The 27,468-nt window shown below is 41.9% G+C and overlaps 1 protein-coding gene across 3 annotated transcripts in view; it reads right to left on the bottom strand.

Moving 5' to 3' along the window:
* Slc38a6 (solute carrier family 38 member 6) overlaps window positions 1-27,468 on the bottom strand; it is a 65,487-nt gene that overhangs the window by 3,628 nt on the left and 34,391 nt on the right. For 2 of the 3 annotated variants that reach the window (XM_028858138.2, XM_028858148.2), the window contains 7 exons: window positions 18,666-18,744; window positions 12,155-12,237; window positions 11,694-11,752; window positions 7,221-7,286; window positions 6,935-6,988; window positions 4,784-4,863; window positions 4,381-4,481 (listed from right to left, as the gene is read on the bottom strand). In XM_028858138.2, the coding sequence (XP_028713971.1) occupies window positions 4,381-4,481; window positions 4,784-4,863; window positions 6,935-6,988; window positions 7,221-7,286; window positions 11,694-11,752; window positions 12,155-12,237; window positions 18,666-18,744 (522 nt within the window). The remainder of the gene's footprint in view (window positions 1-4,380; window positions 4,482-4,783; window positions 4,864-6,934; window positions 6,989-7,220; window positions 7,287-11,693; window positions 11,753-12,154; window positions 12,238-18,665; window positions 18,745-27,468) is intronic. The other variant, XM_037210617.1, reaches the window with a different exon arrangement.

Below are 27,468 nucleotides of genomic sequence, written 5' to 3'. Positions count from 1 at the left end.
CTTTCAGGGTCAATTCTATAGTCTGCATAGTGTGCATATTATCAGCTTTGTCCATTTTCATCTTGCATAAAAGAAAATGAAGCGTTAGAAAATGGTTTAGTCAGGACAGAGAGAGACAGGACTGAGAGATGCCGCCCCTGCTTTCTGCCTGGTAGTTTCCCTCACCCAGGTCACCTGAGGAAGAACAAGGATGTTCACACCACACCTCAGGACCTATGGACAAAGACCAGTTTGGACTTAAATATAAAAATCAAATTTTAGAAATACAAAAATTAGAGGAAATACAAAAAGCAAATATGCCTGTTTTTCTGGGTCTTAAGAGATAAGAGAACCCCATAAAGATGCACCAGAAAGTTTATACAAGGTGAACAAATCTAAGTGGCAGAAGGAGGCTTAAACAAAGAGCTACGGTAATTCTAAACTGAGACGACAATGAGCATTCAAATCCCACTACCTACTGTAACTTCCTGTCTTCAGATGACAATAATTCATGGACCTCAACAGTTACTGAATTCACGGAATGAGCACTATGTGTGCTGACATTCAAAGACATGGAACAGACTTTCTAGAACGGAGAAGCAGAACCAGCAGAAGCCTGCGGTAGCAAAGGGCACTTGTGCTTGAGGAAGTGAATGCTCCAGTAAGCACCACAGTGGAGGCATCGTGAGCAGGAGGACAAGAGGACAGCGAGTGAGTGAGTGAGCTGGAGAGGACCTGAAGACTCAGCAAGACAGCCCTGCACCGGGTTTAGATGAAATCTGACAAGCCAAAAGTACAAGCATCTAGGAATTGGATTATTTCAATTGTCAATTTGATGAGCTCTAGAATCGCCCAGGAGACAGACCTCTGGCGTGCCTGTGTGTGTGTGTGTGTGTGTGTGTGTGTGTGTGTGTGTGTGTGTGTGTATCTTGATTAGGTTAGTTTAGTGGATGGCACCACCCCGTGGGCCAGGATCCTGGACTATATCAAAGAAGAAAGTAAGCTGGACAAGACTTCACTACTCCTGATTCTACCGCCACTGTGCCTTCCTGGCCATGATGACCTGGGAGCCACAACAGACCCTCCCTCCCTCCCTCAGGCTGCTTTGGACCTCAGGTGTTGTGGTGCAGCAGTGAGGAACATGACTAAGACAGAAAGAGGAGTGTACTGTGACTCGAACTACACCCAAGTGCAGAGTGGAAGGAAAACACCAGAAACAAAGAAACAGAACGCCACTGTTGCCACTGTTATAATCACTAAAGTAACGAGCTCCGAGCTAGGCTAGTCATGGGCACAGCAGAGAAATAAAATCGTCTATAGAGCTACAGACGAAAATTACAGAATGGAGAGATGGGACTAGGTATGAGGACTGGGAAGGGCCAAGAAATCTGGATTCTATTTCCAAATCTGTGAGATACTTGGGAGTCTTTGGAGAAATATGGCAAACTATTTTATTTCCATTTTCTGAATCATAAAATGAGCTGTTAACACTTCATGTTTAACGGCCTCACCGACATTAAAATGGCTGGCTACCCCGTGTTTGGGCACCGGCCTGGCTCACCAGAGGGACACTTGTCCTCTGTAACATCTGTGATTAGAACCAATATTATTCATGTAGGTTAATACTTATAGACCCTTTAATCTGACACAAGTTCGATATTAACTAAGCTTTGAGAGTCCTGGATAAAGATTCCAATCAGCTCCACAAGTATTAAGAACTACATTTACTAGAAATCCTACTTTCCCAGGGGGAAAGCCTTCTGAGACAACACCCCCCCCACACCCCTCATATTCTTAATTGAGCCTTAACATGTATAAGGAACAATTATAACACACTTATTTGGACTCAGAGAAAGCTTCATAAATTCCAGAAAGAACCTGATGGTCATTTTTTGCAAGTCATTTGGTACCGCTGGCGTCACATGGCTGCCTGCTTAAGACACCGAGGAAGATTTTCATTAGGTAGCACCAAGAATACTGGCTTGCAGGCAGAAAGCTGCCTTAAATCCATGGCAGTCCACTTTACCTCTCTAGGATGAACTTCTAACCTGGAAAGATGAATTATATAAGCTTGACCTTTAGGCTAGGCCTACCAAACTAACAATTTCTTGTTATTAGATAGCTCTGACTAGACCACTTGAAAGCCACAGCAGAAGGCATTTCTCGATTCTGATTAACAATGAAAAAGAAGAACTACTGCGAGGAACAGACTGTTCTGCCTGTCCTCTACCTTTGGGAGGGCGTTCCCACCCATCTGTGGACAGCCTACCGCCGCGGGACCCTATCAGCTGTGCATTCCTGCAGGACACAACATTTGGGCGCCCAGGTGCTGTGGAGAGGGGCCACGGTACAGGCACACCCATAGTTGGACTACGGCAAATCCCTGTCTAGGACACACACTGGGAACCCCGAGGTGAGAGGGCACCCACTGAAAAGCCATCACACAGAAGAGGGGCTGGGGAGAGAGCTCGGCTGTAGAAATGGTTGCCCTGCTGCTACGAGGATCTGAGTTCAATCCTTAGAATCCATGTTTTTAAAAAAAAATCACCTGGGTGTGGTGGTATGTGCTGCTAACCCCAGTGCTGGGGAGGCAGGGACAGTGGCGTCCCTCCCTGCAGCTTGCTGACCAGTCAGCCCAAAAGCCTACTTGTAAATTCCCGGCCAAGGGTCAGACCCTGTCTCAAAATGACAAGGTGGAAGGCTCCTGATGAATGACCCCGAGGCTGGCCTCTAACGGTCACTCTCACGTGTACACACACACAGGGACCTGTGCACACACACAACAGATGTGTAAGAGTAATTAGCATGATGCTGAAAGAGGACCCCTAAAACAGAGACAGTTACAACAGTTAGGATGATAGTATACACAGTGATACACAGCTATAAACAGCCCTGGGTTGAGAAGGGCTATTACGTGCCAAATACTACAGCAGGGTTTTAGATAGAACTCACTTCTGCTCACCACAGCCCTCTGCAGTTAGGCTCATACTATAGATTAGGAGGTGAAGATGCTCCGAGGTAGAGGCTCTCCTCAGGGTCACAGAGCTAGTTAGGGAATGACAGCTAGTTATATGACCCAGACTTGCTGGGTTCAAAACCAGTATTCTTCTCAAAGGGCCTAGGAAAGATAGTGGTATAAGAAAACACTGTCTAAAGACTTGGCACTTGGGGAAACGGGGAGATAAGTATAAATAAAGGTCCGCAGCTGGTGACCGCAGAAGTCTCAACCTTGAAAAGTGCACAAAGCCATCAAGCAGGTCACCAACAGCTAAGCATCCCCAAGTAGTAACAGCTATTCACTTGCAGTTACGATAAAAAACATTTCTAAGCTGAAGAATACATTCAAAATTGGGCTTGAGTGGCATGTGCTAGGATGTGATTGTTTGTGAATTTTGCTCATTCTTTCTTGCTCTAGACTTTGATTTTGTTCTTGACATGCTTGTTCAAAGAAGAGAAAAAAAAAAACCCAACAAACTATGCAGGAAACGTTTCCAAAATAAATAAAAGAGAATTTTGCGTATGCTTTATAATTTTACAAGTGTCTTTAAGAAACTTGAAGAGACAGGCCCCGGGGCAGCATGGGGAGGAACGCACTTAAGCACATGCTGTATAAGCGAAGTCGGAAGACAGGGCCGGCCAACGGCTGAGTGCACTGTACTAGCTTTTGCCTTCTGGAGCTGCTTTGTGTAACTATTGAGATGGTTTACTTTCCTAACCTCTAAGTTTATCATCTGGAGCCTAACATACTGAATATGTAATTTCCCCTCGCTTTTTTCAAGACTATATAGCTCTGGCTGTCCTGGAACTCACTATGTAGACCTGGCTGTCCTCGAACTCATAGAGATCCACCTGCCTCTGTCTCCTGAGTGCTGAGATTAAATGTGTGGCATCACCATGCCTGGCTCTGAATACACAAATTTAAAAGACCCAAATCATTATTTTATAGAGACATCAATATACTTGAAAATCTACATAAAAATCTAAGAAAAACTTCAAGGGCTAGAGAGATGGCTTAGCTGTTAAGAACACGTAGTGCTCTCACAGAGAACAGGAGTTTGACACTCAAGTTGGGTGGGTCACAGCCACTTGCTTCCGAGGTAATTCCACCTTCTGGGGACCTGATGCCCTCTTCTGGCTTCCACGGGTATTCCATTCACACGCACAAACTCACACTCGGACACACAGATACATACAAATCTAAAAAGAGGGAAAACTTTCCCATGAGGTCATTACTCTCAAGCCTGACTCACCTTTGTCAGAGAAAGGAGCTCACAAAGCCACCACAGTGCTGACATGTGACCTGACAGATAAACTGATAAGGGAGAGGTAGGAAGAAAGACCACAGGCAGGTGTGAGGTCATCTGCGCTTCCCTCATTACTGCTGGTTAAGAATCTACTCACCATAAAAAGTGAGGTATCCAAAGAGCGCAGATACAAAGTAAACCAGGAAGCTCAGAGCGATTGCTGTATTGCTTACGTTCTGCATCCTTTTCTTTGAGGGGCTGAAACACAAACACGGTAGGAATTGATATCTGAAGAAACAAGCCTCTCGCAGGCCAGTCAGGACTCTTCAGACAACCGTGAGTTCATCAATGACTACACATTAGAATTCACAAGTGGACACTCACAGACAAAGATGGCGTCACTGACAACATTACCAACGAGGACGGAATTAGCTGGCGACTGCCTTGTTTTTTTAACTAACACTTAGAATTCAGGACAACAGAGAAGGATTCATAAATGAGAATGCTATTCAATCCGAAAGCCCCAGAGGGAAATGCACATTCCCAGCGTTCTACAGTACCTTTGAAGCTCACAGTATATGGGCAATATTGAGGTATGGCAGAGAAATGAAAAAGCCATGGTTGGTATGGCATAAACACTCTGAAAAAAAATTTAGAGGAAAAAAATTATTAAATGCTACTCCATTTTTATTTGGTAACACACTTGGTTCTTTTTTGTTTGTTTGTTTTAATTACACTTAAAAAAAAAACTTGTGCGTGCTTGCGTGCGTGCGTGCGTGCGTGCGTGCGTGCGTGCGTGCGTGTGTGTGTGTGTGTGTGTGTGTGTGTGTGTGTGCCCACACACCCATTTCACTAAGCACTTGCTGAGGTCAGAGGAAAACTTGTGGGAGTCAGTATTTTCCTTCCACCATGTGAGTTCTGGGGAGCAGGGTCAGGTCAACAAGCTTGGGGGCAGGCGCCCAACAAGACAACCGAGCCACCTTGCCAGCCCAACAATAAAGTACTTAAAAAAACAAACAAACAAACAAACAAAAAACTTGGTCAAATTTATTTCATCCTTTAAGAATGATCTCTTTATAAGACTTTTGAGAGGTGGGGGGGAGCCCTACAGACACCAGCAAACACTGTAGCTTATGGTGGCTTAGGTGGCTTGCTTAGTCTGACCCGAACAGTTTCTGGCTGGCCTCTCGTATCATGTTGCTTTATTGCAATTACCACTTTCTATATTATTTGGGTAAGATAAAAATAATTTAGATAAGATATAAACAGCTACATTTAAAGATATTTTATTATAATTTCCAGTCATTCTTAAGGTATTCACAATTTAAAAACATCTCATTACCTCAAGCAGCATGCTTGATGCTTCCAAATCTGCTTTTACTTACTCAATCCAAGTAAGTACTAAAAATAGAAACCACATCTTTGTACTGCCAGAATCTTCAACCAAGATCTTTTTTTAATGAACACAAAGATCATTAATTCTAGACCTGAAAAACTCCTTGGGATCCCATGTAATACCTATAGTTTCTTTAAAAATTATTATTAGAATACTTAACAAAAGCCACAGAAAACTAGCAAGCTAGAAAGTTACCCTCTAAATTAAAGTGCTGTCTTTAACAAATGGATGGTAATGATTTCTCTTTTCTGGTCTAAAAATATTTCTCCTCAGCTAGCATTAGGCTCTTTACCAAGAGAACTTCCAGATGAAGAACTACTGTGGGATATAGTACCTAGGAAGTTGTGTCCTCTGAAGCTGCATTAGGGGAACCAGAGTTTACATCACAGATTCTCTGGTTCATATATTGTTCAATTTCCCAGCGTCAATTACCCTACCTAGATCTTTCAGGCCCGTGGAGGTCTTTACCATGTGAAAGATGTGGTAACCTCCCTCGTGAGGCTTGAGACATTTCTTAGTTAAAAACAAAGGAAGGTTCTGCACAGAGGACTAACCATGTTAACATTCTACACTAATAAAGTGCAGTGAGTGGAGGAATCCAGTGTCTGGGACCTATAAAACAACATTTCAGCAGAAATACAAAGAGGAGAAAAGGAAGAGACTCCCAGAAACAGGAAGACTTGGCTTTTCCACTAGCACAAAGCAGGGACCATGCAAATGGCAGTTCCTGTTTCTCTGCTCACGCTCAGGGACTCTTCCAAATTCTCAGGGATTCTCAGGACCCTACAGCTCTCTTAGAGCAGTCAGGGAACTTGGTCTTCAGGTCTCTGCTCTGAGCATCATAAATTTCCCCTTGGAATGCTGTTCACAAGGAGGATTGGCAGTACTCAACTGCTGGTCCAATGATGAGGCTGTTTAGCTAGAGACCAAAGTCCTACTCACAGGGGAGGAGTTTTTTGATGTAATTGGCGATTTAGCTTTACAAGTCCAGAGCGCAACAGGAAAACCGTATCCACAGAGGACCTTACTGGCCAGACCAGACATTTGGTAAATCTGTTCTTTTAGGCAAAGGCCCATTTAAAACAGGCTCCATTTAAAGGCATGCCAAAAGAAAGAAAAGAAAAAGGTGGCTGTTTCATAATGGGCCACCCTGTGTTAAATAATATTATTCTTCTGGTAGGCAATCCTATACTTAGCACTTTCATGAAAATTAATTAGTTACAGGTATAAAGACCTGAGAGACCCTGTTACACAAATCTCTTAAAACTTGAAATGTGAAAAATCAACCCAAAGTATCTGTTAATAAGTTACACACCTCTTTGGAGAAATGAAAGAGCTTTGGTTTACAGTCATCTGCAGCATTTGAAATCTGTTTAAGAGTATTGAGGGGAAAAAGAGAAACCAACAGCTATTAAAAGTCAGAATACATCAACAAATATGATGAATTTATTACTACTACACTTTCCCATCAAATCACTTCAAAGAAAAGTTCTAAAATGCAATGTAACCATTACTTTTTCATTAATTAGAAACATAATCATTTATCTTCCATTTCTTTTTTTGGTTGAAAAGTTAAAACAAAAGAACCTAAAAATTATCACCTGGAACACTCCATCGATGCAATTTAAGGTCAGAGGACAAGGGATGGACCATTTTTTAATTACTATCTGTAAAAGTAAATACAACCGACACTCAGATGATCTGTAGTAAAATTCATCACAAGTTGATCTCAACCAGGACAACATTTTAAAAAATGCCAAACAGGAGGCTAATAGATGGATCCTTGCTGCTCTGATTTTCCCCAGCTAGAATGGGGTCACCCTTTAACATGGTCACTGGAGAGGGAGGCATAGGATACCGTACGTCTGACCAGTGGGGAATCTTGCTCATGAGAGACTCAGTGTGCTCTTGGGTCAATTTTCCAAAATCCAACAGTAGCCTGTTTTTTTTGTTGTTTGTTTGTTGGTTTGTGTTTAAAAGTGTAACTCAAAAAGGAAGCATGTTTTCAATGACAGTGGCACAGACTATGACTAGGTCTGTCCGCAGCAGACAGGCCTAGACTAGCCAGCAGGCACGAGCTGGGACTTAACACAGAACGTGACCTGATGCATACCTACTTTGGCCTCTTCACTTTTTCAGGTTTGTGGTATTTTGGTCAATGTGGAGAGAGCTGGCTAGAACATGAACACAGAGCTAGGGAACTCCAGCTGGCAAAAATAAATTAAAACAAACAAACAAAAACCCTCAAAAGAAAGCCAGAGGGACGGTGTTTCCCAGAACGAACAGGTTTCAGGACTGACTCTTAACTGTGACCATCCTGTTCCTAGAGTCACGGTGGCCGCCATGTCAACACTGCCCTTGTAGCCCCTGTTGCAGGCACATAATTACTCTGTAAATATTTGCTTCAGGCTAAATCCCAGCACACAAAGGGGCAGAGAGAAGAAAGAAAGTATTTGTCTTTGCAGGAGAGCAGTAAGTGAATACTATTCCTGTTTGGAACTTATCTAGTTTGGGGTTTTAACAAATTCAATCAAAATTTTATACAGTGGTAAATCTAAAGAAAACACACACTTTTAGGATTAAGTTAATGAGTGAACCCAAGTCAGTCTTAATTTAAAAATCTCACCCAAAGGGGGGGTGGTGGAGCGCCTAAGGACAAACTGGGCATTTCCAGGTTAAGTTTTCATATAAAACCAAGCTTAACCATGGACAGAAAAGAACAGAACCAGAACCAAGAATCTCATTTTTTTTTTTTAAGAGAGAGCGTGTGGGTTAGGGGAAAGCAGCTGGTCTCTCTTGTACCCTGCTGATGACACTCCAAACGCAGTGTCCTCCTGGGGCCTCGGACAGCACCTCCTGAGCACTGCTCAGCACCAGGCCTTGAGCGACACATGAGTGCTCTTCCCTCCCTTCCTTGCTTGGTCCTCTGTGACTTTAGAAGGCCTCAAGTCAAAATCCTTGCAAAAATTCTCCAAGATACAATAGAACCTATTTCATTTACTAGAAAGAATTATTAGCAACTGGATTTTACGCTAACATAAATTCCCTTATTACAGGGAATTCCTGTGCAAACGGCCGTCCCAGCTTCAGACCAGCATGGTGGGATGGGGTGGCCGGAGATGCAGAGAGGTGAGGAGGGGGCCCGAGACCCATCAACAAGAGAGGAGAGAGTTACAGGGTAAGAAGGCAATTCTGGGGGATGGACAGACAAGAAAAATGACCCGAAGCACTAAAACTACTTAATGCACAAAAGGCCCTTCCTCCTCCATCTTTCAAATCCCTTTACAGAGCTCTCAGGAACCCCTCCCTCCCCTCAACTCCAGAGACTTGCTTCAAAGTGACCAAAAGGTAAGTTTAAAAAAAAAGGATAAAAGCATCTGTTACGTCACTTTGAGCCATTGACAAAAATTGAAGTTTATTTTTAAATTTAGATGCTCAAGGGAAAAATTATGCTAAATTTCTAAATGAAAATCAGGATCTGGGAGAGCAGCTAGTAGAGTTACTTTAGCTACATGCTTGAAGAGTTTAATTAAGAAAATGTTTTCTAGATTGATTGTATAAAACAATATAAATGTAATAGACTTATACACACATGTTCTAAAGATAATCAATGAACACACTGGCACACGTGTTTACAGAGTCAGTTAGCTGATCGTGGGGGAGCACACCTTGAGTTCTGGCCCTCAGGAGGCAGAGCCTGGGCAGATGGATTTCTGTGAACTGTACGCCAGCCTGGTCTACACAGTGAGTTCATGGCCAGCCAGAGTTACCTAGCAAAACCCTGTCTCTCCAAAACCAACCAACCAACCAACCAACCAACCAAACAAACAAACAAAAATTAGAAACAGAATCTGTAATACATATGGCAACAAAAGACAACATTAAAAAACAAAACAAAACATAATCTTCATAGTCTCATTGTAGGCCAAATTTCAACTCTTCTCACAGGTAGAAATCCAAGCAGATGATTTGTAGAATATCACGATAAATATAAGAGAATCATTTCCATATGACTACTGGAGCAGAAATCTGCATTGAATTAAAGAGTACCTACTATGACAGAAACCAAAACTATGATAGACATATTGTATCAATACATTTCACCTGTGTTAAGCTATTGACTGTGAAAACTGAATTACTTCTACCTATGAAATGCTTGCCTTGTTGATTAACTAGGAGGAGAAAATTCAGTGTGCTATCTACACTATTAAGAACCATACATTCCTATGTATATGTAGGCTACCTTCTAACCATGTTGATAGATGCTTTTCAACAATTACCTTACAATGAAAATACTTACTGTTTCTCTCTAAAGTATGGAACCTAAAAAAATGCATGCTCAATTCACTATCTGAATGGCATTGGGGTGGGTGGAGGGACAATTTTAACGCAGGTAAATTCAACGAGTGATCAAGAACTGTTAAATATGTTCAGCCTTACAAACATTCCTTATAACATAAATGTTTATGAACAGTGAAATCAGAGTTACTTGCACAAATTTTAGTTGTTTTATCCTGTGTCTTAGATGATTTAGCCAAAGATAAATGTAATGCAAACAGGACTGATGTGTATATACGTAGTGGGTATGTGGTTGCATGTTTGTGTGGCAGTGTGTGCGTGCATGTGTGGTGTGCATGTGGTTGTATTTGTATGTAGCTTTGTGTGCACATGTGTGTAGTGGTTGGTGGTTACATATTGTGCCATTGTGTGTGCACATGTGTGTATGCACATATGGAAGCCAGAAGTCAACGGTGGATGTCATTCTTCAGGAGCCATTCATCTTGGTCTTTGAGACAATCTCTCATTGGCCTGGAGTGTGCTGAATAGGAGAAGGCTGAGTTGGCTGGCCAACAAGACCCAGAAATCCACTCATCTCTGTCTCCCCCAGCACTGGGATTACAAGCATGTACCAACATGCCCGACTGTTCGCATGGGCTCTAGGAACTGAAAGCAAGCCCTCAGACTTGCAGGGCAGACACGATCTATCAGCTGAACTATCTCCCCAGGCTGAGGACTGTTTTGACAGCTCTGGCACCTGGCTCTATAACCTGCTTAGGGGTGACATTTCCCCTTGATTCATTATCAGTAATTAAGGGAAAGCTAAATACTTAGAAAAAGGTTACTTGGAATATATATACTTTTGGCAAATAAAAAATGTTTAATCCTATGTAAGGTTTGACATTTAGATCCTTACTATGGGATAAACTGAACTGCAAAGAAAAATTTTTTTAAAAAAAGAAATTATATACAAGGACATATCTGTCTTAGAAGAATTAAAAGGTTGCCGGGGGTGGGTAGGGGTGTGGGGTGGCGCACCCCTTTAATCCCAGCACTTGGGAGGCAGAGGCATGTAGATCTCTGTGAGTCTGAGGCCAGCCTGGGCTACAAAGCGAGTTCCAGGGAAGGCACAAAGCTACACAGAGAAACCCTGTCTTGAAAAACCAAAAAAAAAAAAAGAAGAATTAAAAGGCCATAAATTTAAATTCTCTTTTATCCTTATGTTAAATTATTTTATAAATGTTAAACTGTCATTTGATATGATACATAATAAAAAGAGTTAATTAAAAATACATTTCCTGCATATGAAAAGAATATTTATTCCTAACACTATCTTTCTGAGAACATTTTATGCTGAGTAAGCAGACCGGATAGGATTACATTCACACCCCAGTTCTCCTGAGAGCTTTTCAGTCAAGTCTCAGAACCTGTAGTTTCAGTAACGGAATAAAGCTCCAGGAAGTGCTGTGTTGAACTGACTGTACAGAGCACATCCCTACTGCTACTCCAGAGTGCTATGCTGTCCAGGGGTCTATTCCACTCAGAGTCTTAACAGAAGAACTGTGTATACCTCTCTGCTAACCACAAGACACTAAATTTGAAATGCTTTTTTAAGCTTCTTTAAAATGGACAAAATGAATAATCCTGTGACTGAAATTAATTGTCTGCAAAACAACAACAGTGCTCTTAATAACATAAAATGGGCTACTGTGCCCAGCACAAAGCAGTTAAAAGATGTCATTAACACAGTTGCATTTCTGTGATGAAATAAGCCACGTATTATATTTTAAACTTACCACAAGGGCAAAGAACACCATAAAGAAAAATGATAAACTGCTTGTGTAGCCAAGAAAGCCTGTAAAATACCAATAAAATAAAAAGCAATTTATAAGGCAAGTGATCCTGACTCACAAACAGAGCCATGCATCTTGGGCATGTTTTCTATTGCAGCTTGGTATCTGGGCCGAGGGCCCGTCTGTCACAGGTCATTATGCGGCTCTGCACAGCAGAACGGGAACTGGCTTGCCACTAGGAGCCAACTGCAGGGCAGGCTGCTCCTTCATGCTCCGCCGTAACGACTTCATGTTAGTGGGGGCAGACAAAACGCCACCACAAGCCAAGTAATAAGTTAGCTAGGCAGGGCCGAGGGCTGAGCAGCTGAACACAAGCCAAGTTTAAGCTTAAAAGCCTCTTACTCTCTGCTCACTCCTCCTTGCCTCCCCCTCCCCAACACACCCCTGTGTCTTCAGGGACTCACCTATTTTGGGAAGCAGTGAAAGAGGGAACACAATGCCAACACAGATGATGAGTAGGAGCGTCTGTCCATCGAGATACCAAGACCTATTAGGAAAACAACGTTGTGTGTCAGACACAGGACATGGGACTCATTCATGTCTATTCTAACACACACACACACAGAGAGAGAGAGAGAGAGAGAGAGAGAGAGAGAGAGAGCGCATCACAAGGGCACACAATCATCCATTAGGGAAAACCCACTTTTTTGTTAATGTTCTTAGGAAAACCTTTTATTGTTTATTTATTTATTTAAAATTTTATGTCCATTTGTGTTTTGCCTGTGTGAGTGTATCAGATCCCCCAGAGGTAAAGTTACCAGCAGTTGTGAGCTGCCCTGTGGGTGCTGGGAATTGAACCTGGGTCCTCTGGAAGAGCAGCCAGTGCTTTAACTCCTGAGCCACCTCTCCACCCCCTACTCCCACCCCCAGCCCCCGCCACAAGAAAACCTTTTATTGTTACTCATGAATATGCATGTAGGAAATATATTAAAATAATGTTGACATAGGCCTATAATCTCGGGACTTGGGAGGCAAAGATCAACAGTGTGAGGCTGGTCTGGACTATATAGTGAGAACTTGTCTCAAAATAACACCTCAACCAAGACAAATATAAAAGTGTCCAATGAGATGCCATTTTTCAACTACCAAATTAACAAGTACTTAAAAATGAGATAATAATCCATGTTGATGAGGAGTACTGAGGTATGCCAAACACTGCTAAAAGATAAACTGTATTAATTACCTCATGAAAAGCAATTTGGCAAAAGATGCTAGGAGTCTTCATGTAATTATGCCCTAATGCCCTATAATACTTAAAAAATACTATTAAAAACAAAGAAACACCAGCAATAGTTACAAAGATTTTTATCAAATAATATTTATTGAGAACATTTAAAATAATGTAAATTTAAAAAAATAGTAAAAACTTGAAGCAAACAAATATCTAATACTACAACTTTGGAAAAATGAATATAATGAATGTGTGTGTGTAGTCTGACATTTTGAGAAAAAAATACAGATATTATTAAAAATGGACAGGAACTTCATTGTTTCTGGGTGATAGTCATTTTTTTTTCTCTTCATACTTTTCTACATTTCTACAGAGTTTCAGAAGGGGTTATGAATTACCAGCTTAAAACACTAAACTTTTCTTTAAAAGATAGTAAAATACTGACTGAGAATGGTTAGTTAAGAGAATGATCATGTGTTTGTTAATAAAAAAGAAACATGAGGCTGAAAGCCAGTCAGTAAAGCGTCTGCCTTGAAGGGTCGAGGGCTTGCATTTGATTCATAGAATCAGCTAAAAAAAAAAAAAAAGCTGGGCACTTGGCACAACACCAATGCAAGCTGGGGTGTGGAGGTAGGCTCGCTGGCCAGGCAGATCAGCCTTGTAAGCAAGTTTAAGGACAATGAAAGACCCTGTCTGACTTCAAAAGAAAAAGAAAAGAAGTGAACCGCACCTAAGAAACAAGACTCAAGGTTGTTCTCTGACCTCCACACACGTGTGCATACACTTTCATACGTGTGCGCATACTCATTCATACACAGATAGGAAGAGTGAAAGACAAATTTCAGTACAGAGAGGGAAAAAATAACATGCTGAAGATATAGATTTAAAAAGTCAGAAGGATATACCTAGAATACAAAAAATGGCTATTTCTATATGGTAGCAATACATGGGTACACATATATGCTTGAATTTCTTAATACAACCATAGACAAATTTAAATATTAAAGTTAATTCTCCAAAACCTTAATACATGCACATGTGGAAGACAATTAATACACGAAATATAACTAGCAAATATATAGAAAGAAAAAAATCTAATCACAGTTGCTAATTAAGTGTATGTATCCTGAGATTACTGAAATTAAATTAGTAAAACAGTCAAGGACATGATGTAATTGGCCCATATGTATTACTATATTGTCCAATTAGAACCCTCTGGAAAAAGAATGGCAATATGTAACCAGCACAATGAAAGCACAGTAGCAATTAACTAAGAAAATCAGAAAAACATAGAAACACAATTGTACCACATTAAGAAAATAAAATCCAGGATAGAATGGGATTGGGAAACCTTAAAGATCAATAGGGATTCCTTTATTAAGTGTTCGGTAGATGATTTCAAAATCTCCCTCTGTGATAATCCATCCTCTTTCACTCTCGACGGTGGTCAGTGTCCCATTGCCCTGGCAAATTAAGAGAGTGTGTCTTTGCCTGGGTTTAAGAGCTGGCTTCTAGCATGCCTGGCCTTTACTGTCCAGCGCATATTACACCCTGGCTTGGGAGGACATCCTTTCTGGTACACCTTCAATCATTCCTGCTGGGCAGTGACAACATCCTCCTTAGGAGGGCAAGATGAGCGGCAGCAGCAGAAACAGCACCCCATCACACTTTCCCTGGTCCCGCTCTAACTCCCGCTCTTTGGGCATGCGCCGCCAGAAGCTACAAGCAATGCACAAGCATTTCTGCTCTGCAGGGTCTGATGCTGCTGTGCTCTCTATCCACACTTGCACGAGCCCCTCAGAGGCCGCTGTGCAGGAAGTGATAGAAAAGCAACCGTGTAATAAACACAAACTGATGCTCAACACACTCATCTTCTAGTCACTCTTGAGGAACAAAACCAAACAGACACTTCCAAATCGCCCTCACAAGAAACACCTGGCAGCTGAATTCTGAAACTGGCAGCCAGCCTAGGACCCTGTCTGCAATGTCTTCTCTTCTGGGACCCTGCCTGTATCAGACCCAGACAGTTGCAGTGCCAGGAGAAAAAAGGCCCCGAGGGAAGAGCCGAGCAGATTTCATCTGTTAGCACTGCTGTTCCTGCTGGATAACAAGGCTGCATTGTATGCTGAATATCTGTTAAGAGAGTACAGATCGTGATCAATGTTCTAATCATGAAAACATAAGGGAAAAATGGTCACAAGCCAACTTGACTCTCTCTCTCTCTCTCCCTTCCTTCCTTTCTTTTTCTTTTCTTTTTTTTTTGAGATGAGGTTTCTCTGTGTAGCCCTGGCTGTCCTGGAACTTGCTCTGTAGACCAGGCTGGCCTCTAACTTGGGGATCCACCTACACCTGCCTCCCAAGTGCTGGGAATAAAGGCATGTGCCACCACCATCTGGCCCAAACCGACTTTTAAAGAGGAAAAACAAAACACTACGAGGGTGGAGTTGTATAAAAGGGTGTGTGTTAAGCCACAGGACCACAACCTGCCCCCTGTATGGGACTAAAGAAACACTAAGATCCTGAGGTAGGGCTGCTCCGTGTGACCTGAAGGTGGAACTGGTGCACATCTTAGAGCGGCGTGCCCGACAGAGCCCTGACTGAGGGTGTGCAGGCATCAGACTTGCAGAGCTAGGGAATGCTGGGCTAGAGGGGGCTCAAGGATCAGCCTGGTCAGCATCCTCATTTCCTGTGTCTGCAGAAGCCGTAAAGGACCATGGGCTCGAGACAGTAGCAGTGCAAACACTCCGAGCCAGCTACTACTCAGAGCTTACAGCATTCTTCAGATGTCCTTCATCTATTTCAAGGTCACACTTCATTTTCTCCTTAGGACTGAACTTAAAATCTTAATATGTAAAGGCCTGTGTTTTAAAACTGAGTTTCTCTAGGTCTGGAGACTGGTTATCAATCGTTTCTTATATTTATTGACTGCTGTTAATAAAAACCAATCATTAAGACAGCGGTTTCTTTATCACTCATTATCAATAGCTACTCCCAGTGGAATGAGTGACCTGCACATGCGTGTCCCAGACAATTGCATCGGGTTTGGCAATGGAGAGAGTCCAAAGAGCAGATGCGATGGAACCCAAGCCCAGAGACTACAAGCCAGCAATAAGCAGTCTGAAAGTATGCAGTAAGTACAATCATTTTATAAACCAAGATTTTGGGAAAATTTACTGCACTTCCATTTTTTTCTAAGAGAGGAAAAAGAATTATCTAACCAAACTCCTGTTTTCCTACTGTGACCTAAATATACATTCTCTTTAAGCCAAAAGAATTAGAGTAAAAAGTTTTATACTTCCTAGAAAACTTGTTTGATCTGTGGATTTAATCCTATATGATAAAAATGCTCCAACTAAGAAGCACAGAGTATAAATCCTTAGCTTGTTGCAAATGCTTGGCACGCAGATGTTTTTTCCATTTTTAAATGAAAACCAGATTTATTTATAGGTTGCTTTAATTTCATTCTCGAATAGAATGGAACAAGAGTATCGTATGTTCTCAATTAGGATCTTGCTCACATCCCATATCAATTATGTAACTCAAATGCAAGACAACTTAATTGTGTCAATCATAGTCCCCTGACAAGACCATTAAATGTTAACAGAGAGCTCCCAACTTTTAACAGCTATAGATTTAAAAAGTATGTAAGTTAGTCTGGGAAAAATATAGATGTATCATAAGAGTTTGGTATAAGTATTACTGATCTGCATTGTCTAATAGTAACTTTGGAAATTAGAATATAATGAACACAAAGTGATTTGACAGCATCTTCATAAAGGGTTATAGTTCATAAAGATATCTTATCCTCACAGATAACCCAGAAAACAAAGACACTTGAACGATCTTAACTGCGCACACCTTTAATCTCAGCACTTGGGAGGCAGAGGCAGGCTTATCTCTGTGAGTTTGAGGCCAGCCTGGTCTACAGAGCAAGTTCCAGGAAAGGCGCAAAACTCCACAGAGAAACCCTGTTTCGAAAAACAAAACAAAAAAAAAAAAAAAAAAAAAAAAAAGAAAGATCTTAACTGAAACTTATGGTAAACTAAACCCTAAAGTAAAACATCAACACCACATGATTTCAGTGAAGAAATACTACCACCCAACACCATTGAGAAATAAACTGCTCCAAAGCAACATTCATCACTATAACATTTGTCTCTGACTTTACAAGGTTAGGCTTTAAAGACTAATGCTCTGTAGCCAATTAATATAGTGTCTTCAAGAATGAATATACTACATGTAAAACAGTATGAGTTATCAAAAATGTGTGACTATAGCACACTGTGGGTGAAAAATGGGTGAATGCATCGAAGCATGCATTTGTGATAGAAACAGAACATTATATACAAGTTTTACTAAGACAATTGAAATAGGAGTTCATTTCAGTTGTTTAAAACAAGAGACGTGGCACTAGATTTCAGTGAGCAATGCTTTATCAGACAAAACACCTCCGTTTTACTAGCGTTCTACAGTGACTGAAAGCATGTTACTAGAAGTCACCAAATTCAGGACCAAACAAAGACAAACTCCGGTGACATACGACAACCATTAGGATGATCAGAGTCCATTTGTGTTTGACTCCGAGCTTCCTGGCAATCTGCATAAAAAAGGAAAGTTTACCTTTAATATAATCATTGCTCTTGGAATTCCCTGTTCTCCACATTTACACTGTACTAGCTATTTATAAGCATATTCATGTGTGCCATCTCATTCGGTCATCAGAACTCTGTTAAGAAAGCACCTAAACAGAGGTAAAGTCATTGGTGCCATCTGCTTTGTTTGGTTTTTTTGAGACAGGGTTTCTCTGTGTAACAGCTTTGTAGACCAGGCTGGCTTCCAGCCCACAGAGATCTGCCTGCCTCTTCCTCCTGAGTGACTAAAAGAGGCAAGCTACCTCCACCCAGAACCCTCCTTTCTTTTTTTTAATGATTTATTAATTTATTATTTTATATGCATTGTTGCTTTGCCTTTGTCTGTCTATGGGAGGGTAGTATTTCCTCTGGAACTGGGGTTACAGACAGTTGTGAGCTGCCATGCAGGTGCTGGGAAATGAACTCAGGTCCTCTGGAAGAGCGGTTGGTGCTCCTAACCACTGAGCCATCTCTCCAGCCCTTTCAGAATGCTTGCCTGTTTTTGCTTTTTTCTGGTACTGAGAATTGAACCCAGGGCTTTGGGCATGCTAGGTGAGCACTGTGTATGTATTCTGTAGGAGTCCATGTTTTTAAATGAGGACAGAAGTATGCTGTGGTCGGTATTCTTCATAATATTAAAAAGGCGAAGGGAAACAGGTCCTCATCCACCATTCTTCAAGCTGCCTAACACGAGTCCCACACAGTGGCTGCCACCATCATTTGTCACAACAACTTGCTGAGAAGTGACAGCAAAGATGACGCCCTGTCCCTTCAACTCAGACACCCTGAGGCTTCCCCACCAGTCTCCACTTTCCTGTCCTTAGATGCTCGCTCCTTCACTTTCCTCTGAGAGCTAACCTGGACTTGCCTTGCCTTTAGGAGCACACGGGCCCGGAGCTCCGGTGGTTGGCAGCCCAGAGCTCTGGCAGAGCGGATTGCCCGTGGACGTGGGACGTGTCCACAGTGTTTTCTCCACTGCTGTTCCACCCCACAAAACCTGTACGTGACTACGTTTGTTTCCCTTGCCACTAAGGTTTACTAAAAACATAATGAATAAATGAATGAATGAAAGGGTGGATGGATGAATGGATATATGGGAACGTTTCTTCTTACCCACTGTGGTCTCCAGGCAAAAATTCTGCAATAGCAGCAGGAAGCTCTGTTTTAATAATTAAAAGATAAGAAGACATAGCTGCAAAAGGAACAAAAAGAATTCCTGTTAGAGTTTTAACCATTCAAAGAGTCATCTGTTCAGAAGCACAGACGTCCACTGGATCGAGAGCACCATGTAGAAGATAACCCATAATGAATTAACCCAAACACACACATGGCAGAAATGAAGGTAAGTGACTCTGCAGAGAAGAACTGTAAGTTTATCACATAACCTTTGTTTATATTGCAAATCCAAGTATAAAAGAAAAAGGGGATTTTGTAATAGGGTATTTATAAAATTGTTTCAAGTTTTGCAAAAACTCTTTCACATTGTCTCATCTGTTCACTGTACAAGATGTTAATTTAGTAATAAACATAAAAACTTTAAGGGCCAGGCAGTGATGGTGCACACCTTTAATCCCAGCACTCGGGAGGCAGAGGTAGGCAGATCTCTGTGAGTTCAAGGCCAGCCTGGTTTACAAATCGAGTTCTAGGATGAGAGCTACACAGAGAAACCCTGTTTCGGAAAAAAACAAAAACAAAACAAAACAACAACAACAATAAAACAGAAACCAAAGCCAGCACTGCCACACCCAGATTTCATCTGCTAGCATATGAGAAATAGTTAGCTTTTATATCACTTAAGAATGACACCACTCGTCACGTAGTCATTAAAGCACATTCTGGGGCTGGAGAGATGCTCAGTGCTTGGCTCCACTGTGGGGCAGCATACAAGTGCCCCTCAATCCAGCTCCAGGGGATCGGATCCCCTCCCTGTCCTCCACAGGTACCTGTGCTCACACAAACACAAATAATTCACAAGCCTCCCATCGTAAATATGGTTGTGGAATATAGAACTCATTTAGGCAAATACAGAAGGGGAAGCTTAAATACTCAGCTCTATGGAAACCCAGCTGATTTGGAGTCAGATCTTCAGTGTAACAGTATTTTCCCCAGAGATGGACAGAACACACAGACATTCTCTCTCTCTCAGAGCCAAAGTGTGTGGGGGGGAACCCTTGAAGAATGAAGCATGTATTCTACGTGCATACTGCTTTCATTACTTATTTATCTTTCAGGAAACATTCCACTTTCTCCTTGGACTTATAAAAACTAAGAACACCACTGAATGCCAGGTCTGAACAATGAAATCTGGAGGAAGTTGGACAAAAAGGCGCACAGTTTAAGAACAGTGTGCATTTCTCAGTCAAGCTGTTGGAAAGCCGCTGAACTCTGCGGTTAAAACGTTGTGATGATTTAACTTTGGAGAAAAATGAGACATGTTAGTTTGCAGAAGGAACGATTACCACATGCACAAACAGTCAAGTTTTTTTTTTTTTTTTGGTTAATAACAGGTACCCATGGTAAAGTTGAATTTAGAACAGGTAAGTAACAATCACTTTTCTGCAATGAAAACATGTACCCATACTTTGTAATCTCAGACTATTTCTTTTCCTCCAGAAGAAACAAGGCTGCTCACCGGGAGCCACCAAGACATGCCTACGAGCCCTTAGCTGCAGCTTCTACAAGCAACTGGATGTGGAAACGTCTTCTGCCGTGCTCTGTTCTCTCAGAAGGAAAACGCCGGCAGAACAGCTGGGCACAGGAGGGGGAGGGGTCAGCGCTGACCTCTTCCGCTCAAAAATTGGAGCTGTCACATCATTTTGTTTCCCAAAGAACTGTATGACATGATAAGATGCAGAAGAAATAGACTCCAGCTTTCTGCAACGGCTTAGAAACTACTTAACCGTAGTATCCTGAGAGGAGGAGGGGCAAAGAGCCGAGAGCACATTCAAAACAAAGAGCGCAGACTTCCGACCCAGAACTTTTATTATCTGCTCATCAGCCCTTTGCGGGGATAATCCGACACTGTGCGCATTTCTAAAGTTTCAGACACTCATCTCTTCCAGTAATTTTCTATTTTTTTGATCTTTAATTGTAAAAAAGCTACAATGACTGGGAGATTATATTTCTTTTTCATATACAATCTGTCATTCTTTCCAGCATTTCTATTAGCCTCTGGCTAATCACTAGATGACTTCTGTGTTGTAGCCTTGGCTCTTTGCTTTTCAAATGGGAGTCCTGTTTCAATAGATTCCAGTCTGAAGAGCCATGTGTACTTAAAGAAAAACGAACTCACTAAACATATGTTTCTCTGTTTTAAAAAAAGGCCTCTCAATATACACGAATATCATAAAACACATAAAACACTGCTTCTTCCTTGGAGAACTCTAGCATGTTTTAAGAGCTACAAAACCACAGAGCCTACCATAGGGGAAATCCCACTGGTTGGGCAAGTGAAACAAAGAAATCCCACTGTTAAAACTACTTTTTCTTAACCACAAATAAATTTCCATGTAAGTACTACCACCTTAACATACAGTACCTAATACTGAGAACAAAAGATTACTAGATATACACCAAGTGAAGAAATACATCTTACAGCCACATCAAAAGATCAAGTCAATACAGTAAGCTGCGAAAGGTTTTTAAAAAATACTATCAGCAGGAAAGCTCTAACAGCCACTGTTTTCAACCAAAAGGTCACTAGGTTGAATAGCTGGTTGCCACACCCTCTGTCCAATGTCTTCCAATGATGACATAAGGAAATACTTAAGACTTATTTGAGAGACAGGTCATAAGCAGGAATTTGTAAATGATTTTTACTGGTATCTATCCATGGCATAGAATCCAAATACAAGACACACCATGCTTCTTCTAAATTAACAGCTGCACCAGCATCATCCATAAGACCCATGATTACAGTCGAACAGTTTGGGCCTCCATAACACCAAAGCCAAGATCTGTGCTACAAGGTACACCTTGATGACAGTTATCAGCCATTCCAAATCATTTCGTTTCACCATATTAGCCGAATAGGTATGCTTTTCCTTCATTTTAAATGAAACTACCGTGGGAAGAAAATAAAAAAAAATCTGTCAACCTAGTTGAGACATAGAAATAAAAAGTACCCTTTAAAAACCATGTGGAAAAGCACAGGAAATTAGGAAAGCATTGAAACAGGGAAATCCGATCAGGCAACAATAGGTAGTCAAGTATCACTACTGCCTGATGGTCATGGGAGAGATGAGTACTAACTACTGACAGTCATGGGAGACATGAGTACTAACTACTGATGGTCATGGGAGACATGAGTACTAACTACTGACAGTCATGGGAGACATGAGTACTAATTACTGATGGTCATGGGAGACATGAATACTAACTATTGACGGTCATGGTAGACAAGAGTACTAACTACTGATGGTCATGGGAGACAAGAGTACTAACTACTGATGGTCATGGGAGACATGAGTACTAACTACTGACAGTCATGGGAGACATGAGTACTAACTACTGACAGTCATGGGAGACATGAGTACTAACTACTGATGGTCATGGAGACATGAGTACTAACTACTGATGGTCATGGGAGACATGAATACTAACTACTGATGGTCATGGGAGACAAGAGTACTAACTACTGATGGTCATGGGAGACATGAGTACTAACTACTGACAGTCATGGGAGACATGAGTACTAACTACTGACAGTCATGGGAGACATGAGTACTAACTACTGATGGTCATGGAGACATGAGTACTAACTACTGACGGTCATGGGAGACATGAGTACTAACTACTGATGGTCATGGGAGACATGAATACTACTGCCTGACAGTCAGGGGAGATGAGTACTCCCTGACGGTCATGGGGAGACATAAGTATTAACTGCTGACTGATGGTCATGGGGAGACATGAGTTGGGACAGAAGCAGAGAGGGAACAGGCAGAGAGGAGAAAGGCTAGGAAGTTAGACCAGCTGCTCACTTTGGGCACAGCATGCCTGTTACATGCTTGGCTATATTCTAAGTGATAGGAAGTTTTTGGGGCATGTAATTTCCGTACCAGCCTGCCAGGCAGACATGATTTCACCTGTAGGAACGGGAGCCCTGTGTACTAATTTGCTGTGTGGCTGCAGGCAGAAAGAGCCAGTCTCTCTGGATGAGCTCACTCTATTAAACACTAGTCTGCTCTGGGCAGGTGGAGAGGCAACCAACCAAAGCCGAGAAAAATAAGGAAGTCTATCCAAGGGGCCTCTATAGAATGAAGTCTTTTATTTATTTCTATCAGCATTTAAGCAACAAATTGCTTTTGGCTACTGAGTTTAACAACTGGGCTCAAAGAAAAGAAGAATCTCTAAAATGAAGATCAAAGTTTTAACCATTTCAGCTGGGGACACACTGTATTGTTCATGGAGTCTACTTGGGGTTGTAATTTTTGTTGGAGTAATTGGCTCAAAATTCACATAACTTCATGCCAGGACTTCCTAGTATTTGCTGCCATGATTCAGTTGAGTGTCAGTGGAGGCAAAGCTCCAAAGAGGAAGTCTCCTAGTCATATACATCAAAGATCTAACACATCAATGAAACCTAAAAAAATATCAACCCTCTCTCTCCATATCTCTGCTCTTTAGGAAACAGTGTTCCCCAATATCCAGAAATGTTTCTCAGTTTGTCATTAGTCAACTATACAACTTTAAGGAAGAAAAGACTCAATTGAGTTTGGGTCTAAACAATCATTAGTCTAAAAGACAATTCCCCATGCTGCTAAACATTGAAGAGGACATGCATGAAGACAGGATGGCGTTCAGCGATCTTAAAAATAGAACTGGGTTTTCAGCACTTGGGGGAAGCCCAGCAACTTCTCAAAGGATTAGTCAGTGGCCTAAACAAACAGAGGCACTATGGTTTGCCTTTCCATTGAAGAGATTCAGTTTTATTTCAAGCTTGTCTTTAGTCATGGATAATAACTAGTTTATTCAAGATGTCTTATTAACCTGGTGTTTCCACTAAATGTCTAAATGCCACAGAAATTCTATCCCCACTCAAATAGTATACAATCTCTTTTTTAAAAGAATCTTTTTTTCAAAATCTCTGTAAAACAATGTAATTTCCCTAAACTGCAAAACTGGAAAAAAAAAAACAAACCATGGTGGAAACTATTCCTTCACTCTCCTAAAAGAGCCTTTCTTTTATAGCTTGTTAAGACCCTAAACCTAAAGAGGGACCAGAGAGCCAGGCCTAGGGGCCAGGGTCTGGAACTGAGCTACTCAGGGGACTGACATGAAAGGATGGGGGTACAAGGCCTGCCTGGACAGCCTAGTGAGACCCGGGGAGGGGGGCCAGCTAGGGTGAAAACACTGTGATGGAGAGCTTGCTTAGCATGCACGTGTCCAATTCTCAGTAACACACACACACACACACACACACACACACACACACACACACACACACACACACATATACACACACACTTAAAATATCCACTATTTTTAAACTCTCATTATCAAACCTCAATAGAAATCTTTGCTAATACATTGTTTTCAAACTCTTTAAAACGACATGTTACTACTAAATTTTGTCAAGGCAAATGCTTGTGAAAAAAGATGCCTTTCAGATTTCTTATACTTCTACAGTATTTTCTAGAATTTGGGGATAATACTATTCCAGGTTTTTCTTTTTCTTTTTTTAAGCTGCAGTTATTCTGACCAGCAGATGGTGGTGTAACAGCACTCTCAACCCCAGCTTCCCCAAGGGCAAGACAGACCGCTGCATCCAGACTCTGCTTCAAGAAAACAATTTACATTCTCTAATATTACATCACAAATTTGTCCAATAATGGGAGTCTGAGATTTCTGTAGTCACTGAATCTTCCTGTCTATAAGACGCAGACCCTGCAACATCTAGTTCATGGCTGCTAGGTTCTCTCACTCCTCACAGCCCCAACTGAGGCGGTAATCAAGGCTGTTAACGTCTGTGGATTCTGTGCCAGACAGGAAAGCTTGGGTCACTCTAGCCATTTCAGGAGGTTTCAGTGAAACTAGGGCTCTCCTGACAATGTGTAGTGATTAAATCGTTAATCTTCTGTGAGGACCCGGGGAATTAGGGAAAGAGTAAGTATGCTCTCTGTAATGATGACTCACATGTTATAAAAGCAGAGTAAATTGGCACATTGCTTGGACCCACTCACCTTCCCATGTTTTGAGTTGAGCAAGACCTGAATTAGGACCATTAACGGCCTTTGCTTTAATCGTGGACTTCCAAGAGTAGGTAAGGACTGTCCTTGGCTTAACTAAGATGAGCTGGGGTTTGCTGTTTGATTCCTAGGGACAGTGTAGCCTACAGAGTGGTCTGCCACAGTTCAATGTAATAGAAAACAAACTCCTTTCCAGACTGTGGGACCAGTGCAGTAGAGTAGGGCCGTGAGAATTAGCTAGCCCCCCACCACACTTCTTAGTCCTCTTAGAAGGCAGCTGACTGAGTTCAAAGCCGGCGCTAGCATTCTTTTGTCTGCGAAAGCATTCAACATGAAAGTTCTAAGATGTCTCCTTCCTCCCTCTGTCCCAGCAGAAACTCACACAAATGCTAGCACTAACTCTGCCTTGTGGCGGGGGACACAGAGGGCTACACTTGGCAATGGCTTCTTTTAGGCTCCTGATCATTACTGCTGAGAGAGCAGGAGTCACGAGTAATATTTTCTGTACGGCTCTCCACTTTCTAAAGGCCAATAACTGTAAAACCTAAGAGTCCTAACTGGTTGGGCAGTGGTGGCGCACGCCTTTAATCCCAGCACTCAGGAGGCAGAGCCAGGCGGATCTTTGTGAGTTCAAGGCTAGCCTGGTCTACGTAGTGAGATCCAGGAAAGGCGCAAGGCTACACAGAGAAACTCTGTTGCGAAAAACCAAAACCAAAACAAACAAAAAAAAGTCCTAACTGTAGTAAGCAGCACTTTTAGGGGTTATTTGAAGGAAGCCTGCATCACAATAATTTTGGTAGATCACACTGGTGCCTGTGGTTAGCACTAGTGCCCCACTTTTGTTAACAGACTATGGTAAGGGAATAAACCAGGCCTTCACCAAAAGACCCATAGAATAAGTAGTAAAGAGCAACTGATGAATTTATGATCACTTCGTCTCTTGTCTTCCCTTTTAGTGTCAGGGATTGAAACAAGAAGGCTGAGATGTGTAAATATCACACAGCCCAGAGCTGAGGCTGGGGTTACGAGACAATATAGACGAAATATACTGTATGAAAAAAATTGTTTTAAAGAAACCTGTTTTGGGCCGGGCGGTGGTGGCGCACGCCTTTAGTCCCAGCACTCGGGAGGCAGAGGCAGGCGGATCTTTGTGAGTTCGAGGCCAGCCTGGTCTACAGAGCGAGATCCAGGAAAGGTGCAAAGCTACACAGAGAAACCCTGTCTCGGAAAAAAAAAAAAAAAAAAAAAAAAAAAAAAAAAAAAAAAAAGAAACCTGTTTTGTTTTCTTTCTTTCTTTCTCTCTCTCTCTCTCTCTCTCTCTCTCTCTCTCTCTCTCTCTCTCCCTCCCTCCCTCCCTTCCTTCCTTTCTTTTAAGATTATTTATTTATTTAGAGAAGGGTATCAGATCTCATTACAGATGGTTGTGAGCCACCACGTGGGTGCTGGGAATTGAACCCAGGACCTCTGGAAGAACAGCCAGTGCTCTTCACCTCTGGGCCGTCTCTCCAGCCCATACGAAAAATTTTTAACTAAAAAAAAAGAAAGAGAGAAAGAAGCTGGGTGTAATGACTAACAATGTTTGTCAACTTCCTAGGAGACAAGCCTCTGAGGTATTATTATCTAGCTTAGCTTCACTTTGGTGGGAAGAATCACCTCAACTGTGGACCCAACTCCATAGGAGAGAGTCCTGGACTGAATTCGCATCTATGGGCACAGTCTGAGGGCAGCCTGGGGTACTGTAGCCCCACCTTCCCATGTGATCCCTTTCCCTGGGGCGGAGAGCCAGAGCAAACCCTTCCTCCTCAGGTATTTAGTTGCAGCAGCAAGAAAAGCCGCTAAGCCAGGAGTGTGGTGGTGCACACCTGTGACCCCAGCGCTCAGGAGGCCAAGGCAGAAGGACCAAGAGTTACAGGCTTACCTAGACGACACGGTAAGAGCCCGTCACACCCATTAAAAAAAGAGTGAAAGAGTTAAGGAGCATTAAGACATGGCACCTAACTGAAAATACAGACTCTGCCTGAGAGTGCCTGAGAGGATTAACACACCTTCCCCAAGGGCCACATCAGAATCCACATTTCTAGATGAGAGGAGACCCTGAGCTTTCTATTTCCCACCGGATTCTTCAACAAAGAAAACTAAAGCCAAGAGAGAGGGTCCCTGGAAGCCCATGCCTGCTTGACCAAAGACTGGAGTCACAGCGCAAGGCACCTGCCATGGAGCAGCTTCCAATTCTACTGCAACCAAGGAGGTCTTTATGCATATTTAGCTGAGAAAAGAAAACCTTGCAAATATGCTTTCACTTATTACTCACAGGCTCTCAATAAATAAACTCTCAAGTAATGTGAATAAAATAATGAGGACATCATTCTAAAATAAGCATTACTGAACTTAAGGGACATTTAAAATGCTGTGACAGCATCTGAGTTGCTTTTTTAAAGTTCTCAAACAAGCAAGCCAAGCAACAACCTTAAGAATGCAGACTTGATGATTTATATGACACCAAATCCAAGAATCTTTTCCAGATCAGCCAGACAACTGGCTGAACAGTTTCATTTGAATGCTTTCAGGGACAAAGACCACTTTTTAAAAAGTGTGGGTCATCTCCACTTCAATCACCCAGCTTGTTGTCAAGGTTATTTGCTAAGTCTGACAGTGTGCCCCAAACCATGTGTATAGGAAACACAGTCCTAACATGCAGAAGGATTTGAGGTACATCTGATGGGAAA

This window comes from Peromyscus leucopus, chromosome 14 (assembly GCF_004664715.2).
Source record: "Peromyscus leucopus breed LL Stock chromosome 14, UCI_PerLeu_2.1, whole genome shotgun sequence".
NCBI classification, from domain to species: Eukaryota; Metazoa; Chordata; class Mammalia; order Rodentia; family Cricetidae; genus Peromyscus; species Peromyscus leucopus.
Note: the sequence above shows the minus strand (reverse complement) of the source record. Positions and strands in the feature narration are given on the sequence as shown.